The 17894-nt window shown below is 47.9% G+C and overlaps 1 protein-coding gene across 6 annotated transcripts in view; it reads left to right on the top strand.

Moving 5' to 3' along the window:
- atp9b (ATPase phospholipid transporting 9B) overlaps positions 1-17894 on the top strand; it is a 33879-nt gene that overhangs the window by 5961 nt on the left and 10024 nt on the right. For all 6 annotated transcript variants that reach the window (XR_013131929.1, XM_077009833.1, XM_077009832.1 and 3 more), the window contains 12 exons: positions 410-523; positions 678-786; positions 1085-1143; positions 1810-1861; positions 2432-2526; positions 5361-5441; positions 7073-7148; positions 8268-8344; positions 11791-11951; positions 12167-12309; positions 12480-12592; positions 16007-16276. Coding sequence is in view for 5 of the 6 variants with exons in the window: in XM_077009833.1 (XP_076865948.1) it covers positions 410-523; positions 678-786; positions 1085-1143; positions 1810-1861; positions 2432-2526; positions 5361-5441; positions 7073-7148; positions 8268-8344; positions 11791-11951; positions 12167-12309; positions 12480-12592; positions 16007-16276 (1350 nt within the window). In the remaining variant the exon portion in view is untranslated. The remainder of the gene's footprint in view (positions 1-409; positions 524-677; positions 787-1084; positions 1144-1809; positions 1862-2431; positions 2527-5360; positions 5442-7072; positions 7149-8267; positions 8345-11790; positions 11952-12166; positions 12310-12479; positions 12593-16006; positions 16277-17894) is intronic.

The raw sequence follows: 17894 nt of genomic DNA, 5'->3' as shown, positions 1-17894 counted from the left end.
GGGTGTAACCGATCTGCTGTGTTATGACTGCTGGCTGATGTCTTATTCAAAGCCCCGCTCCTCTCATACAGTATGCACGGCCGGCAACTTTATTTCCAGCTTGTACGATGAATTTTGTATGAGAGGAGCAGCTATTAGAGAAACGCTGCCAGCTACGCTGCTGTATCTGATCAGGCCGGGAATAGCAGACAGGCCGCGTCTGAACAGTGAACCGAACTGAATGGAGACGTCATGTTAGAGAGCTTTAATATTAATACTTGTCCAGTCTTAAAAGCAAGTGAAATTAAGTGCGTGTCAAGGCATTCCCATGCAGCCCTGCGGTCAGACGTACCATAAATTGAATCTGTCGCAAACTCTGACCATAAAAAATAAATAAGTAATTTGTGTGTTCTCGTCTTCTGACTTCTAGGTTTTGTACCAGCAGTTCAAATTTTTCCTCAACTTGTATTTTTTGGTGGTGGCCTGCTCCCAGTTCGTGCCGTCGCTGAAAATCGGCTACCTATACACCTACTGGGCCCCGCTGGTGAGTTGGGCTCCCCCAGCCTCCCCCGGGCAGCGCTGTGACCCCGTCACCGCCTTCCCCGAGACTGGTGTGGAGGGTGTAGCGGCGAGCTGTGGTGAAGACGGACCTTCCTGATCTTTGCGAGTGTTAACGCTCCTTCTTTCCTGTCGCCCAGGGCTTCGTGCTGGCCGTCACCATGATGAGGGAGGCCGTGGACGAGGTGCGGCGCTACCGGAGGGACAAAGAGATGAACTCGCAGCTGTATAGCAAGCTCACGGCCCGAGGTGACTCGCTAGCTGACTACAGCCCAGAATGGCTGACTCTGTACTGGCCGCTGATGTTTTTGATAATGATGTTTTAATAAATAGGCCAGCGATCATTTGCCCATGACTCTTAAAATTAACTCTATAGGCCTGTGCGAAAGTGTGTACGCCCTGATAAAATTTTTAATGTTTTGAATGTTTGCGTCTACGAGCGATGTACACTGAGGATGATCACTGTGAAACAGGTTTTTAGTCATGTGGTGCAGGTAAAAGGTCTCAACAGTGTCTAATGGTGTTTTGGGTTGTGTCTCCTTCTCAGGTAAAGTCCAAGTGAAGAGCTCGGACATTCAAGTTGGAGACCTCATCATCGTGGAGAAGGTTCTCAACGGCTCCCCTCCCCTGTGCACTCCGCGTGGGCCTTCTTGTCACGCCATGCGATCTGTCACATGAAAGCTGTCATTCTTTTTGTCTTGCATCACGTTTCTCGCTGCGTGTGGCTGGGTCACTTTAATTGCTTCTGGACCATATGACCTTGCTCAATTATTCAAGAGCGGCCTATGCTATAGTCGGACTAAAGTTACTGTGCTGATCTCACACCTATGGCCCTGCAGGTTTGGTTTGGATTAGAAATTAATGGGCAGTGATGTTCATGCCATGGATTTGAACGTGTGTGTCATACTCTGTGACGATATAAAGACGAATGGCACAGTGGTGGTTAGTTAATGACTCCATTATTGATAGGTTTGACAAATTTGTGGGCAGAAAGGTATTTACATTTGCTGCATGGTGTGAAAGCAATGAAACATCTCAAAGCACCCCACAGCTCTCATTGGGAACACGGCACTGGAGTGAATAGGATGTTCTCAGTCCTAATAAAATACTTTTCAGTCCTTACAAATTCTCATATTCATATCGATATGAACCTATCGAACCTGTTGCCAGTATTGTGATAATGATTAACAAGTGATATATTGTACTTCCTTGTATGAATTTGAAGGGCATGTACTGATGTGCTGCTGCATGCCATGTTGTTTTGCTGCACAGAATCAGAGGGTTCCAGCTGATATGGTCTTTCTAAGAACCTCCGAGAAGACAGGTAAGCCGTATATTGGCGGCTCTTACAGCAAATAAATCCTAATCTCCTTGTTCCGTCTATGTTTGCTGTATGTATGAAACATCACAAGGTGGCCTTACAAGTATAGTGACTGTTGTGTTGCAGTGGCATTGGGAGGCAATGGTAAATCGTGATAATGAATTAATAGCAAGCACGTTTACGAGGATGAGACGGACAGTGTGCATTTCGAGGCTGTTTCCTGTACCTCTGTACTGAGCAAACTCAGCATTGTGTGCAGATGCACCTGTCCTGGGTTCCTTTACCATTATAATCACACTTCTGTTCAGAAAGTTAAGTAGACTGGACTAAAGCACCTTAGGCAAATTACAGCAGCGTGAAGACATTGAGGACTGTTGGAAAAGGAGGGATCCAAGACTTTCGTTTGCCAGTATGGCTGCAGTGTGTATTTCTGTCTGTGGGGACTGTGGTGTAGAAGGTCTTTGTGGTGTGTGGAGTTGCTTTCAGAGATCGGTCCACTCTCAGAGACTTCGCTGTGTGTGTGTGTGTGTGTGTGTGTGTGTGTATGTGTGTGTGTGTGTGTGTGTGTTTCAGGAGCGTGCTTTATCAGAACAGACCAGCTTGATGGAGAAACTGACTGGAAACTGAAAGTCGCCGTAGGCTGTACCCAGAGGCTGTCTGCAGTGGGGGTGGGTACCGTTCTCGCGCGGCCCAAAGTTGTCTTCGTGTCCAGAGCTCTCATGGGCAGCACTGCTGATAACTGAGTGAGAAATCACTGTCACTCAGTCGGATGTCAGCGCTGTCGCAGAAATCTGCCATCCCAGTGTCGGAACCATAGGCACCGACGCACATAAGCTTCGCTGCCGGTTTCCGTGGTAATTCTATCGCGGCTCATGCTCTCTCTCCCTCCCTTGGACGTTTACTTAGTCGGATCCGTGTTTGATATCGGTGCAGATCTGATTCGGTGGCCAGACACGGAGTGATTCCGCACGGGCCGGTAACTTTATCCAAAGAGACAACCAGCTTCTGTTGAAGCGGCTGTCTCCACCGTGCCATCGCCGTGGAGATGACACCCACCCGGAGCACAAGTTCAGATTTGTATTTGGCTTTCCGAAACCACTTAATGTGATCACAGAATTAAAATTTCAGCAAGTCATCGAATGGTTGCTGCTGTATAGGAGCTCCAACCATCAGGTCGGATTTCCTGTGGCCTCGTCAGTTACATTTTCTAAAGGTGAAAACAGTTTTTTGCTTTGTTTTCAAGGCGTAGATTAGATTTTGTTAGATTTGGTTTATTTAATCTGAGCTTTGAAGCTGCTTTGCTCAGAGATAATGCTTTATTCCCATTACTGTAACCGTGCCACTGCCCTAGGTGACTGTATCGATACAGGACGTGAGGTCCGGTTTGAGAAGCCTGCAGCTGTATTCCCTCTGTTGCGCAGCACTGATCGGTTTATAAGCCAGTGAGGTTTTCTTAGGTTCACACAGAGGAGTGATGGTGATTTGGGGCATTTGTTAGTGTGGCCCACTGTGTGAAACGAAGCAGTGTAAAACAGTGTTCACTCTTCTGCCTGTGTCTTTGCTGTGTATGTGTGTGTGTGCGTGCGTGTGTGTGTGTGTATCTTCAGGGTGGCCGCGGGTCCTTAAAAAGTCTTAAATTTCATTTTTGTCAAATAAGGCCTTGAAAAGTCTTATTTTGTCTTAAATGTTCAACCACAATGTCTTAAATTTGCGGAGCTAAATTTAGGGATGAATAATTCCGTTAGCGGTGTGTTGAACTTAAATATTGCTCGCAAGTATTTCGGGCTTAACGAGCACCGGTAGTTGTTGGACTGGCGGGATCATAATTTCATGCGGGCTGTATGTACGTTAACGTCTGTTCGGAGAGATGGGGAAATGCAAACTTAGCCAGAAATGGTTGGAAGACCCGACATATTCTTGGTGGCTCAGAGCTGTCACAGATACCAGCGAGGCTCGTCAGCAGCAGCCTGCAATATCTACGTTTTGCCCAACAAGAGAACCATTCAGTCGAGCTCTGCTCAACGTCGCATTCACGCTGTAGGCTATGCGGCTCTACCAATACTTTGAAGGCTTAGGTAATATGGGCGCTAAAAACAGTTAAGAGTCACCAGTCATACAGATCCAACGAAGGAATTGACTCATTGTTTAAAACCATGTTCCCTGATGCCGCCTTCAAGTCTGGTTTATACTTTCGCGAGTGACCGTAGCGCGTGAACCTCCGCGAACGGCGGGACCGTTGCAGTGTTGTCCGAAACGATATATGTGTTAGTATAAAGAAACACTCCTCAAAACAGGGGAAGGAACATTTACCTGACCAATTTAATGTTACTTTGTGTTCCAAGTTTGACAAGTGCTGAAATTTAGGCTAAAGTACTTAAAAATGCTTGAAATTGTAACTGCTTCATTTCACAACAAATATCTGTCTGACTGAACAGTTCTCTTTACGTTAACAAATACGAGCCTCTTGTAATTCCAGGACGAAACATGAGAGAACGTGAATACGTTAAGATTGGGCGTTTTGAAAATAAACAACCATTAAATAATGTGATAAAAAAGCGAATTATTTCGAGTATATGTATAAATATTTTACTTATTTAAGTTTAATGTGCTGGGATATATAGAAATGGACCATGAAAGTGACGTACAAATGATTTAATTCCATCTTGTTACGGTGTATGAACCCTGCAAACATGACTTGGTTAATTGCAAGCCGCTCGCGCATGGGCGAAACCACCGCGATTACGTCATTTTCGACGCAGCGGCTGACGAGCGGCTCGCGCGCTGTCGTACACCTCTCGAAATTTGTAAAAACTTCGCGCGCGCCGCGCTTCAGCGCAATTAACCAAGTCATGTTTGCAGGGTTCATACACCTTAACAAGATGGAATTAAATCATTTGTACGTCACTTTCAAGGTTAAGTATAAACCAGTTATAATAATAATTTACTTGCTGAACAAGCCGAAGGGAAAGCAGGAACCCTGATGGCCAAAGTGATCACAAAATCAAACATCCTTAGAAAGAGTTTCAGAGAAAAAGTAGCAGAACTGAAAGGGGTTGAGCATGAGCTGGAGTGTGGATCAGAAAAACAGGAAAATGGCCTAGTGTGTGTGTGTGTGTGTGTGTGTGTGTGTGTGTGTGTGTGTGTGTGTGTGTGTGTGTGTGTGTGTGTGTGTATGGTATGATGCTGTTGTCAGTGTTTGAATTTTGTTTTGTATAAAGTTTCATTGTGTATACTGTACAGTGAAAAAAAATGTAATGTTTGTGTCTTGTATTGTCCGTCTTGTGCATTAACATTTGAAGTTTTCAAGCAGCTAGATTAATTAATGTAAATAATCAGTTGGTTTTTGTGCTTTATTTTAACGTGTATGATCTTGCGAGTTGGTCTTAATTTTATTTGGAAAACGGTATTAAAAAGTCTTAAAATGTCTTAATTTTCCCTTGGTCAAACCTGTAGACACCCTGGTATCTTGTCTGTGTGTGTGTGTGTGTGTGTGTACCTACAGGATTTGTTCTCCGTCAGAGCGTATGTCCACGCTCAGAAGCCTGAACAGGACATTCACAGTTTTGAAGGGAACTTTACTCGGGTGAGTTCCTCACACTTTTGACTCTGTCCTGCGGGTTGCACACACGCACTTCACTGGGAGGACCAAGGAGGAAGTCTTAATTGACGAAACTTTAACTTTAAGCACTGTAATCGGCCATTAATAAGGAACGTACAGCTACGAAGGAGCCGGTCTCATCGGACCAAGATGGCATCTATTAGGCTCCGCCCATCCCATTAGCTAAGCTGAGCTCCTTATTAACAGCAGATTAGTGTTGAGAAAAGAGAAAGAGGGGAAGAGAGAAAGAGGTGGAAGAGAGAGGGGGGTGGATGGGGGTTTGGTGGAGGGCAGAGAAGGCAAAGCCGCCCCCACGCACAAAGCCCGGCTTTGTGTGGAGTCTTCCCTCTTGGCCACACAGAGAGCAGAGGATGGAGGAGACCTGTGCTGACTCATGCTAGCGTATCGCTCCGCTCCAGGCGAAAGGCCGAGGCCCGTGTTCTTCAGCGCTCTGGTTTCGGCCAGCTGTGCTCGTTTGTAGCAGGGCAGACGGAATCGAGCGAGAACGCCTTTTGGTGCAGCCGTATTGTTGATTGTCTGCTTTATAGTGTAGCGTTTCACTTTAAACCCATCGGTGTGTCCAGACTGGAAAAATGTTGACTTGGCATCCTCCGCAGACACACACAATCTCTGCTGGTACAGGGAGGACGTCTCGTCCTTGCATTAATGTGAATGTCAGGGGCCATCTATCCCAACAGTCATTCATTGTTTTCCCCCTCTTCATGGCTTTGAGCATAAGCAGTATAAGTCTGCTGAGTTGTTACAGTTTTCATATCAGACAGGCCATTTGATATGTAATCTGATCGATAGTGGTGCTTTCTCTTCATATTTCTGCATTTAAGTGGGGGTGTGTGTGTGTGTGTGTGTGTGTGTGCGTGTGTGTGTGACCATGAGCATGGGTTGATTCCGGGTTATGACCTTTGCTCATCCTCCATGTTGCACCAGTGTTGTGTGACTTAGTCATAAGTATCAGTGGGTTTCCAGGAGGGTCTGGTGATATGGTTGACTTACACTGCAATAAAATGCAGCAATATACTTGAAAACTTTTTGACATATGGCAGTTTTGACCTTATTGTTGTGGCACTTGTTCCGTGTCCTGTAAAGGGATTTCCAGTGTTGGATATCGATTGTTTTGTGCAGCTGTCCAAAAGTCACCTTAAGTCTGTATTCAGTCCGCCTTAAATCTATAGTTTCTGTGTCAGGACTTTTTCATTTCCTCTTGCCAGCTTTCCTGAAACATCATGTAAGCACAACAGAATTCACTTCTCATTTAGCTGGACATCAACTTGGCATCAACGAAGCTGTGTTATCGGACAGTCTGAGATTACTACATCTGCTGACCAGATACAGGCGGAGGAAAGCTGAGCATTCGCAGGGGGGTGGAGGCAGGGTGGGGGGTGATCTGGGTGGGTGTTTCTGTATCTAATATCAGTGTGTCTATTCTCATTCTCAATATCTATTAGAAGCCCTTTGACTTCTGCTAAATAGCAATGTTGGGTTAGTCTAGCCACAGTATGGTTAACAGCAGCCAGTCTGGAAATCATCAGTACTCTCGTATTAGCTGTTTCTCTGGTATGACGCTGCCGATATTTAATCATGATCATTATGCCCTACAGGAGGACTGCGACCCTCCTGTTCATGAGAGTCTGAGTATTGAGAACACTCTCTGGGCCAGTACTGTGGTGGCGTCTGGTAAGAGTGAAACCCTTCCTCTCCTTCTCTCGCACGCTAATCACACTCACACCAGCCGGCAAAGGGGCAAAGGGAACAGTCCGGTGTGCCTTTCGGTTTTTAGAAATACGGGGTCGTGGAGTAGACAGCGTCGGAGAAGTTGCTTCTGTTTGTTGTTTTCTAGAGGATAATGTAGCGTGTCTCGAAAGCTTCGTAATCGTCTGCATTTCATGGGCGATTATGGCCCTTCAGCGCAGATTACTCGGCATTAAGCCAGAGAAATACGATGAGCCGCTAATGGGTGCTGAATAGGCCCCTCATCACCACTGTTGTTGGTGCCTCTTCTCCCCAGAGCGCTGATCTCGGATCAGCCCCACTGCTCCGCTTTCACTACCATCTACAAGGGCCGTGAAGGGGGAACCTGACCCTAATCGACCAGTAAAGCTCAGCCAGTTCCCGAAGGCCTCCTACTTGTGTCAGAGATCACCTTTACATCGACCTGTGGTTGCTTCTTGTTCGGCTCTCCGGAGTCTTGAGGTTTCTCCTTGTTCCAGTGCCCCGTTCCTTGGCCCGTCCTTGATCGGAGTCGCCCCCTCCCCACTTTCCCCCCTCCTCCCATCCTCAAACTCGGACACCTGACATCATCAACTCCACACAAGATCCCTGCAGGAGGAAAGTGATATTCCCAGAAGTCCCGCTCCATTAAAAGATCCCGCAGGATCGACTCCGGGGCACGCCAGCGTACAGTTCAAGGTGTCAGACGCGAGGAAGGGAAAAAAAAAGAAGAGATGTTTGTCTGTCGATTGCAGCGAAGAGAAAGGCTGCTGTGTTTCGTAAAGCGCGGTGGATAGATTGAAGGACTCCATTTGTGTTGGGTTTGATAATGGTGTCACATCTTTCATCTGTTACTTGTTTCCCCTAATGAATCTGTCAAGGGCCACACTGCAGTATCGATTTGACTTTTATTAGGCTTGCTTTATAATTGTTGAATTTTAGGACTCTGGTATATTGGATCATTTGCTTTTGGCTTAGTATCCGGAACAGCCGTTAGAAAATCAAGCGTTGACCAAGATGCTTCTTCTGTCAGCTAACTGGAGAGTTTTCATTAATTACAGTTGCCTGCTGTTGTTTACCTCTCAGGTACTGTAATAGGTGTGGTGATATACACAGGAAAAGAGACCAGGAGCGTTCTGAACACGTCTCAGTCGAAGAACAAGGTGGGTCTTTCACTGCTGTATATTCACTAATAGGGGGGTCTACAAGTGTCAGGGGTCAAACAGGGGTTGCTGGGGCACATCTTTGGGGTCAGTAGGGTGTATATTTAACCAGGTGGGATGTAGTGTGTTCACCCTTCCGCTGGGCATGGTGTGATTTGGTAATAACATCATATTGTGATACTAATTGGAGGATATGTATGTATGTAATTTTTCTGAGTTTATTTGATAAATTGGATACTTTATACAAAAAAAAAAAATAGTGAATTAGTGTCACATAAAATAAAATTCTATGAATTTAATAATGTACACAAAACACTAATCTTATATACAAACACTCAGGGGCGGAGTGGGACACTTTTTCAGCCCGGGAGTTTTATGACCAAATCCGGCCCAAAATTATTTTTCCCTCCCAATCGGCCCAAACTAGAGATTAACATGAACCGGCCCATCGGGAATCCTCCCGAATCTCCCGATTAGCCACTCCGGCTTTGCAAACACTACAATTCATAAAACAAGGAAAAGTGACAATAAATAAATAACTAAATTAATTAAGTAATTAAATAAAAATTTAACTTTATCCAGTCGACTACTTGATTGCAATCCAGTTTTAGTCTGATGGTGTGAAATCTGTTTACAGGCTTTCTGTCATTCTTTTGTAATTAAACATGCTGCTACTCAGTGTTTGTAGAACTACTGACAGTGTTGGCGAAATCCCAAGAAAAGCACGTCATGCAACAAAAACTGTATTGCAACATTGTCCACTTTTATATTCACACCACTGAAAACTCTAGCCCCAAGGGAACACAGTAGCAGCAGAATGCTTCAACAAGTGGTTTATCATTGAATTTAGACTAGGTTTAGCCTAGACAAGTGGTTTATCATTGAATTTAGACTAGGTTTAGCCTAGACAAGTAGTTTATTTTTGAATTTAGACTATGTTTAGCCTAGACAAGTGGTTTATCATTGAATTTAGACTAGGGTTAGCCTAGACAAGTGGTTTATCATTGAATTTAGACTAGGTTTAGCCTAGACAAGTGGTTTATCATTGAATTTAGACTAGGTTTAGCCTAGACAAGTGGTTTATCATTGAATTTAGACTAGGTTTAGCCTAGACAAGTGGTTTATCATTGAATTTAGACTAGGTTTAGCCTAGACAAAAGGCTGGTGTCATCAGATCAACTGCAGGGGTGGAAATGTTCTGCACACGTTGTAGCTCTGCCCAACTGTGTACCATCCTGTGTAACTTCCACGCCTCTCATCTAGTCCCGCCCCCTTTGGGTGGGTGGGAGCTATTTTGACAGCAGAGACTTCAGCTGAATCTGCGAGGCCGTGGCTCTGGTGAGGGGCCGCGCCGCCCGCACGTGTTCCCGCCGTGCGGAATTCAATATCTCGGGGAGCCGATGTCAGAGGTGCCAATGGGGAGCATGAAATGGCGGCCCAGCAGTCGATACGACTCGGCGAAATCCGCTCCCGCCGCTCACGATGGCGTCGCTGTGCGTCCCGGCTCCCGCGCCAGCCTGCTGACAGGTTGCTACGGTAATATAGAAGGATGTTCTCCGTGAGGAGGATCGGGGTGCCGTCATTTTGAGTGACGAGACGCTCTGGGTAGGATGTCTCTCCGTCACAAGAGAACGATTGAAGAGGCCTGTGAGATCTTATCCCACTGGTGAGAAATAATGCAGGAAGCACATAGATTTTGTGCAAATTGTTTGGTGTGGTGTCAGTTTTGCCATTATAACGGATTTTAAAGATTTTTTTTCATGTGGTGTTACTCTAGAAGACAGCAATTTTTTGATTCCCTTCACAGCCATAACGTGTCGTACTAACGTGTCGTGTTTCAAACGTCCATAAAACGCTTTCATCATGAAAACAATGTTCACTGCACCAGGCATGCACGAAAACCTGGAATGAGTCAGGATAACTTTGCTGCAAATCTAAACAAATTTTTGTCAAGACATTTCTCTAGTGGTGGTAAACGTCACCACTGATAATCACCTTAGCACTTTGCTTGCACAGCTGATGAAGTACCTCCTGTCCGAAACGTCCCGATGTGCATCATACAACAATGTTATCTGGTTGTGCATCCACAACACTACGCTTGTTCACTAGTTCAATGCCATATTGTTGCAACACACTCTCAGGCCCAATATAGTTGATGGATTTCAGCTCGTGAATATTCATGAGGCGGTGCACAAAGTCGTCATCGGATTTCACACGCGAGGAACACGGGGGCGGGGCTGGGCCGCTCCTTTCACTCCGAATGGGCCCGCTATGAATGGGGCGGGATATGTGCTCCGCGCTCATTGATAGCATCTTTAGCTCGAGGTAATGGAGGCCCTTTCTTCCTCACGGCCGGCATGAATAATGACTTCATCCGATCCCGGTCCCAGCCTCGCGAGGATTTATTGTTTCGCCTTCATAAAGGGGGATCCCTGGCTTTCAGTCGGGGACTGCGTCTTGTGTCTTTAATTTTCCTTCGCCCCAACCCCCCCCCCCCCCCCCCCCCCCCCCCCTTCCTGTCTCGTCCCCGCCGCCTCGTCCGTGCAGGAAGGGTCAGAGCGACCCTCGGAGCGAGTGCGCCCGCAGACGATAAATCAGACACCCTCTCCAAGTTCACCCAGCTCGGATCGGGACGCGACCGCCGACGACCCCCACCCCCTACTGGTGGGGGTGCTTTTTTTTTATTTCACCCCCCCCCCCCCCCCCCTTTTCAAGAAGCTTTTATTTTTGTTGTTTTGGGGTTTCCCCCCCCTTCCTTCCCCCAGAGAGCCACGTTATGTGTTGGTGTTTTTATTGGTGTGTAAGGATGAAAGAGCCCTGTGTTGTTGGGAGGCCGTGCAGACGAAGGAAGGACTTCTTTTTGACATCATTTTCCCACATATTCCATTGGCTGAGGGGCACACTGGAGAATGTAAGGGGTATCTGGAGTGCTTTTGTCTGAAGGGCCGTCTCTACATGGAAGCTTTCCACTTCTTGTTCCGCCTCTAGTACTTTTCATTGAGACGGAGCATCAAGTGGGAGGTTTATGCAGAAACGCCACTCATCTGTGCACACAAACACGTATGTGCACAGGCCTGTGTACACACACACACACACACACACACACACACACACACACAGCACGAGTTTGAGACTTGTTGATGAACTGATTGTACAGGGATTCATTATAAGTTGCTTTCTCTTTATGTTTTTTAAAAAAGAGAATTAATTCTGTTTCCGAAGGAACAACGTTCATGCTGTAATTTCCCATCACCAGACAGTGAGAGGGACCGAGCTGGAATCTGAGCTGCATTCTTTAATCTGACATACCTGCCGCATTCAGAATGATCCATACATTAAAGTGACCGTGAAAAGAAGTAAACGCTGTACATCACTCCATCCATCCATCCATCTCTCTCTCTCCCTCGCTCACACCCTCTTTCTTTCCCCTCTTTTACTCTCTGCAGGTCGGCCTGCTTGATCTGGAGCTAAACCGCCTGACCAAGGCACTGTTCCTGGCCCAGGTGGTGCTGTCCGTTGTCATGGTAGCGCTGCAGGGCTTCGTGGGGCCCTGGTTCCGGAACCTGTTCCGCTTCGTGGTTTTGTTTTCCTACATCATCCCCATCAGGTAGCTGCACCCGCTCCACCGCCGTAGCCGTGTTGCTGCTACGCCCCGACAGGGCCCCGTTCTGTAGTCTCCCTTTCTGAAATAGTGAACTATGAGCACAGCCAGTAGAAGAACTGAGAGGGGGTTTAATAAGTCTGTCTGGAGTTTTAAAAGTAAGACTCTGTGTGTGTGTGTGTGTGTGTGTGTGTGTGTGTGTGTGTGTGTTTCGCGACCAGCCTGCGGGTGAATCTTGACATGGGGAAGTCAGCGTACGGCTGGATGATCATGAGGGATGAGAACATCCCCGGTACCGTGGTCCGGACCAGCACCATCCCTGAAGAGCTTGGCCGCCTGGTGTACCTGCTCACCGACAAGACGGGTACGGCAGCGCACGGAGGGACGGGCTCACCGACCCGACCTGCGCGACCAGGGCGGGTCTTCGGGTGCCGGGGGGGGTGTGGCTTTGGGCCTGTCTATACATCTCGCTCGCTGTAACGCGCGGCGTGTACAGAACAGACTCCGAGCGTGTCTCTGCTCCCCACCCGACAGGCACCCTCACGCAGAACGAGATGGTGTTCAAACGTCTCCACCTGGGCACGGTGTCGTACGGGATGGACACCATGGACGAGATCCAGAGCCACATCGTGCAGTCCTACGCTCAGGTGAGACGTGGTTTACCACGGGCCCCCTGACCTCCTGACCTCTGTGTGGTCTGTGTGGCACAGTAACGGTTGCTACGCACCAGAACCTTTCTTAATTTTACTGCCACAGCCAGACCAGCTCGACTCTTGTGTTTGGGTCATGTGATCTCTATTGAGCTCGGGTCATGTGATCTCTGCCATCACACGCAGACTTTATTTAACACAAAGTGGGCGTGGCTTATAGACGTGTAGGCACAGAGTTAGTACTATGCTGTTCTGCTCGATCGTCGGTAAAACTCCCACACCGTTGTTACAGGGAACGATGCGCACGGTGTGCACAGTGTAGGTGAACGTGTGTGTGGGCGTGCGCTCTGTGCGTCGCGTGTATTCTGTTCCGGCGACACGGTGGCCCCGTGGCAAAGCCATAGACCCCATTGATTTTCATGCCACAGCCTTCAGCCCTTTATTACTGCAATGATGACATGACTGGCAGCTTAACTGGAAGTGCGGCAGCTCCAGAAATCTATCATTTCCTCATTATATGAACGCCCCGGGGAGCGTTTCACACCGCGTGTAATGGAATCGGGGTGAAATTGAATTAGACAGGCGTCAATAAACATAATGCTGTTTATTGATGAGCAGGGTTCTATCCAGTCAGTGCTGGGCTTGCTGTGTGTGTGTGTGTGTGTGTGTGTGTGTGCGTGTGTGTGCGTGTGTGTGTGTGTTACTGTGTGTGTTACTGTGTGTGTGTGTTACTGTGTGTGTGTGTGTGTTACTGTGTGTGTGTGTGTGTTACTGTGTGTGTGTGTGTGTGTGTGTGTGTGTGTGTGTGTTACTGTGTGTGTTACTGTGTGTGTTACTGTGTGTGTGTGTTACTGTGTGTGTTACTGTGTGTGTGTGTGTGTGTGTGTGTGTGTGTGTGTGTGTGTGTGTGTGTGTGTGTGTGTGTGTGAGAGAGAGAGAGGCCCAGAGAGAGTGAGGACTGTGTTGGGCCCTGTGGAAGGAAGGAGGACTTGCCTCAGTCACCAGTTTATTAAAAGATTTCACTCTTTTCTTTGGCTTGGAGTGAAAATGGTTGCGGAACGTGGTTGGGTGTAGCGTGTGAGAGTGGAGGGTTATGGTGGTGTAGCGTGTGAGGGTGGAGGGTTAAGGTGGTGTAGCGTGTGAGGGTGGAGGGTTATGATGGTGTAGCGTGTGAGGGTGGAGGGTTATGATGGTGTAGTGTGTGAGGGTGGAGGGTTAAGGTGGTGTAGCGTGTGAGAGTGGAGGGTTAAGGTGGTGTAGCGTGTGAGAGTGGAGGGTTAAGGTGGTGTAGTGTGTGAGGGTGGAGGGTTATGGTGGTGTAGTGTGTGAGAGTGGAGGTTATGGTGGTGTAGCGTGTGAGGGTGGAGGGTTATGGTGGTGTAGCGTGTGAGGGTGGAGGGTTAAGGTGGTGTAGCGTGTGAGGGTGGAGGGTTAAGGTGGTGTAGCGTGTGAGGGTGGAGGGTTATGGTGGTGTAGCGTGTGAGGGTGGAGGGTTAAGGTGGTGTAGCGTGTGAGGGTGGAGGGTTAAGGTGGTGTTGTGTGTGAGGGTGGAGGGTTAAGGTGGTGTAGCGTGTGAGGGTGGAGGGTTAAGGTGGTGTAGCGTATGAGAGTGAAGGGTTAAGGTGGTGTAGTGTGTGAGGGTAGAGGGTTATGGTGGTGTAGCGTGTGAGGGTGGAGGTTAAGGTGGTGTAGTGTGTGAGAGTGGAGGGTTAAGGTGGTGTAGTGTGTGAGGGTGGAGGTTAAGGTGGTGTAGTGTGTGAGAGTGAAGGGTTAAGGTGGTGTAGCGTGTGAGAGTGAAGGGTTAAGGTGGTGTAGCGTGTGAGGGTGGAGGGTTAAGGTGGTGTAGCGTGTGAGGGTGGAGGGTTAAGGTGGTGTAGCGTGTGAGGGTGGAGGGTTAAGGTGGTGTAGCGTGTGATGGTAGAGGGTTAAGGTGGTGTAGCGTGTGAGGATGGAGGGTTAAGGTGGTGTAGCGTGTGAGGGTGGAGGTTAAGGTGGTGTAGCGTGTGAGAGCGGAGGTTAAGGCGTGTGAGAGTGAAGGGTTAAGGTGGTGTAGTGTGTGAGAGTGAAGGGTTAAGGTGGTGTAGTGTGTGAGGGTGGAGGTTAAGGTGGTGTAGTGTGTGAGAGTGAAGGGTTAAGGTGGTGTAGTGTGTGAGGGTGGAGGGTTAAGGTGGTGTAGCGTGTGAGGGTGGAGGGTTAAGGTGGTGTAGCGTGTGAGGGTGGAGGGTTAAGGTGGTGTAGCGTGTGAGGGTGGAGGGTTAAGGTGGTGTAGCGTGTGAGAGTGAAGGGTTAAGGTGGTGTAGCGTGTGAGGGTGGAGGGTTAAGGTGGTGTAGCGTGTGAGAGTGAAGGGTTAAGGTGGTGTAGCGTGTGAGAGTGAAGGGTTAAGGTGGTGTAGCGTGTGAGAGTGAAGGGTTAAGGTGGTGTAGCGTGTGAGAGTGAAGGGTTAAGGTGGTGTAGCGTGTGAGAGTGAAGGGTTAAGGTGGTGTAGCGTGTGAGGGTGGAGGGTTAAGGTGGTGTAGCGTGTGAGGGTGGAGGGTGGAGTTAAGGTGGTTCAGGTCTGTGAAGAGGCTTGATATAGAGTGCAAGGCAGCGTGCATCTCCTCTGTCAGACTTGTGTGTGTACGTGTGTGTGTGTGCATATATACGTGTGCGTACGTACGTGTGTGTACGTAGTTTTGGGGGTGGTGGAGAAGTAAGTTTGAAGCCTGTCATCTTTCCTCCTCAGTGGAGTTCTCTGAGGGAAGAGGGGGCTAATCAGGAGAAATCACCTGCTCCCCCCCCCCCCCCCCCCTACACACACACACACACACACACACACACACACACACACACACACACACACACACACACACACACACACACACACACAAGCACGCAGCTATGCAGCACTCCCAGCAGCTGGAGGTGTTGCAGCCTCCATGGACTGTTAGGACGGGAGAAAGATGAATGATGTGTCTCACGTGTGTTTCACGTGTGTTTCACGTGTGTTTCACGTGTGTTTCACGTGTGTGGGCAGTTAACTGCTAGTTAGTGGGGCACTTAACTGCTAGTAAAGGCACCTCGTGTTCCACTCAGGCAGGTGAAGGGACGACCTGCAGGTGCAACATGTCCTAAAGCAGCATCTCTACATACAAACAGGAGGACGTTTTTAGAGGCACATTCAAGGTTTTGCTTATTGTGTTTGTGTATGATGCACAAGACGACTTATTTCTCATACATTCTTTTTTGCTGATGTTTTTCCCTTTTTAATTAAATAGTAATTAAAAGACTGAAATGATTGCTTTTGTAAGCCTATTAGTAGTGCCCACACATAGTTGTGCACATTTGAGCAGTGATTTCACATGTAGTTCTGCCTGTGTGTGCGCGTGTGTGTGCATGCGTGTGCGTATGTGTGTGTGTTTCCACTCCCCCAGCCATGCTCACTTCCATCCAACAGCACTGGGCCCTCTGCCACGCCCTCCCACAAGGCCACGCCCCTTGTCCCGCCCCAGCCACCCTCCGCCCCCAAGGTGCGCAAAAGCGTGAGCAGCCGCGTGCACGAGGCCGTGAAGGCCATCGCCCTCTGCCACAACGTCACGCCCGTCTACGAGACGCGGGCCGGGACCGCCGAGCCCGAGGGCACCGAGGCCGACCAGGACTTCAGCGACGACAACCGAACGTACCAGGCCTCCAGCCCCGATGAGGTCAGCGCCTGCCATACCACACCAGTCCAGTCCGGACCAGTCTGAACAAGTCTGCTTAGGTCAGCCGGCTGAGAATGACCACATTGACAAAATTAGTAGATTTGATTGACACAAAAGAGTAGATCTAGCTATGCATTGTGGTTTCTTCCCGGTTAATCCTCCTCAGTTTAACTAATCTGGGAATCTGGGCACTTTCCTCGTGTGGAGTCACAATCGCTCACTGTCCGTGAAATTTGACCCTATCATTCCGAGATTCCCATGCTTTCTCAGCGCTGGACTTCAGTGCCTGCCATAACGGACAGCTATGCGGCCCTAAATGATAAGTTTCACTAATACGCTGGCTTGCTGCCTTCTCTGTGCTCTAAATGTGTAATCCTACACAGTCTGCTCTTTTGACATTTATGACTGCACTAGCCTAGAATTTACTGCCCCATTGAATGGTAATATAGACATAGATGTGTTATTAGAGAAATCTGAGAGGCGACTCTGTAAATATCATCGGCAGGGAGGGCATGAAGTGGTCACACATGAGGACGTTTTCTCTTCAGATACTTAGCATGTATTTATGGTTCAGATGTTACTGTAAACGGGTGAGAGAAGGAAAACACAAAGACCTCCATATCCATAAGAGTCATTAAACGAAACACTACTCCGGTTGTATCAGCGCTATAGCAGATAGATGTTATTTTTGCTAAAAAACTTGCGCGTTTGAACGCGAGTGGTGACGTAACGTCTCCCTAGTGCTCGCTAGCTCCCAGTAGCCGAGGCAATGGTGGAATATTGCAGATTACAGAGATTACAGTTCGGACCAAATCCAGACGCTGGTTATACTGTAGCCGAGCGTTTTTATTAGCGTTGCTTCTTTACGGGCCTCCCGAGGCGTTCTCTCTCTTCGGGTTTTTCTGCGGACGTGTCTTTTAAGGGGTCGGCGAGAGATAATGATCTGTTCCAGTGGAATTGGCTGTCCCCGTCCTCTGCCTTGATATGTCTATTTATTTACTTCCTTTAATGCCTGTGCCTTATCTGCTCTGTTGTCTTCTCTCTCTGAGTGATCAATATTTAATTTTCTCAGGGAGGCTGGCGCCGTGTTCGAGACCCCTGGGCCGCACGCACGCACGCGCGCGCGTTTACCTTTCAGCTGCCGCATCCTCAATGAGCTCGAGGCTGTGATAGACACAAGGGCCGAGCGATCTGGACTGAAGTTTCGTATCGCGATACTGTGCCAAAGATATCGTTGACGCACTAAAACATTCTTCACATTCTTTGTACTTTACTCTAGTGAGTAAATTAGAAAGGAATTGGATACATTCTAAAGCAGTTTCTTCATTGCTTGCACACAGATCTGGCCTCATTTTGAATTTGGCTTCTGTTTTTCTAATGTGAAGCCAACTGATCAGCTAACTGATCTTAAAAATAACAGATTGAGGGAAACGCAACCTGTTGATCCCTAAATAATGACAGGTCTGTTCCAAACTTTTATGTTAATATATGTTAATATATTAATGAACTGCAAATACACTTCATAGAAAATTGTACAGTAGGTTGAAGATCGGCAAACAAAGCAAGGCACATGCAGTCCCCTCCAAAAGTATTAGAACAGCAAGGCACATTTCTGTTT

Source organism: Brachyhypopomus gauderio, chromosome 6 (assembly GCF_052324685.1).
Source record: "Brachyhypopomus gauderio isolate BG-103 chromosome 6, BGAUD_0.2, whole genome shotgun sequence".
In the NCBI taxonomy this organism is placed as follows: domain Eukaryota; kingdom Metazoa; phylum Chordata; class Actinopteri; order Gymnotiformes; family Hypopomidae; genus Brachyhypopomus; species Brachyhypopomus gauderio.
This window is presented reverse-complemented; position numbering and strand designations above follow the sequence as displayed.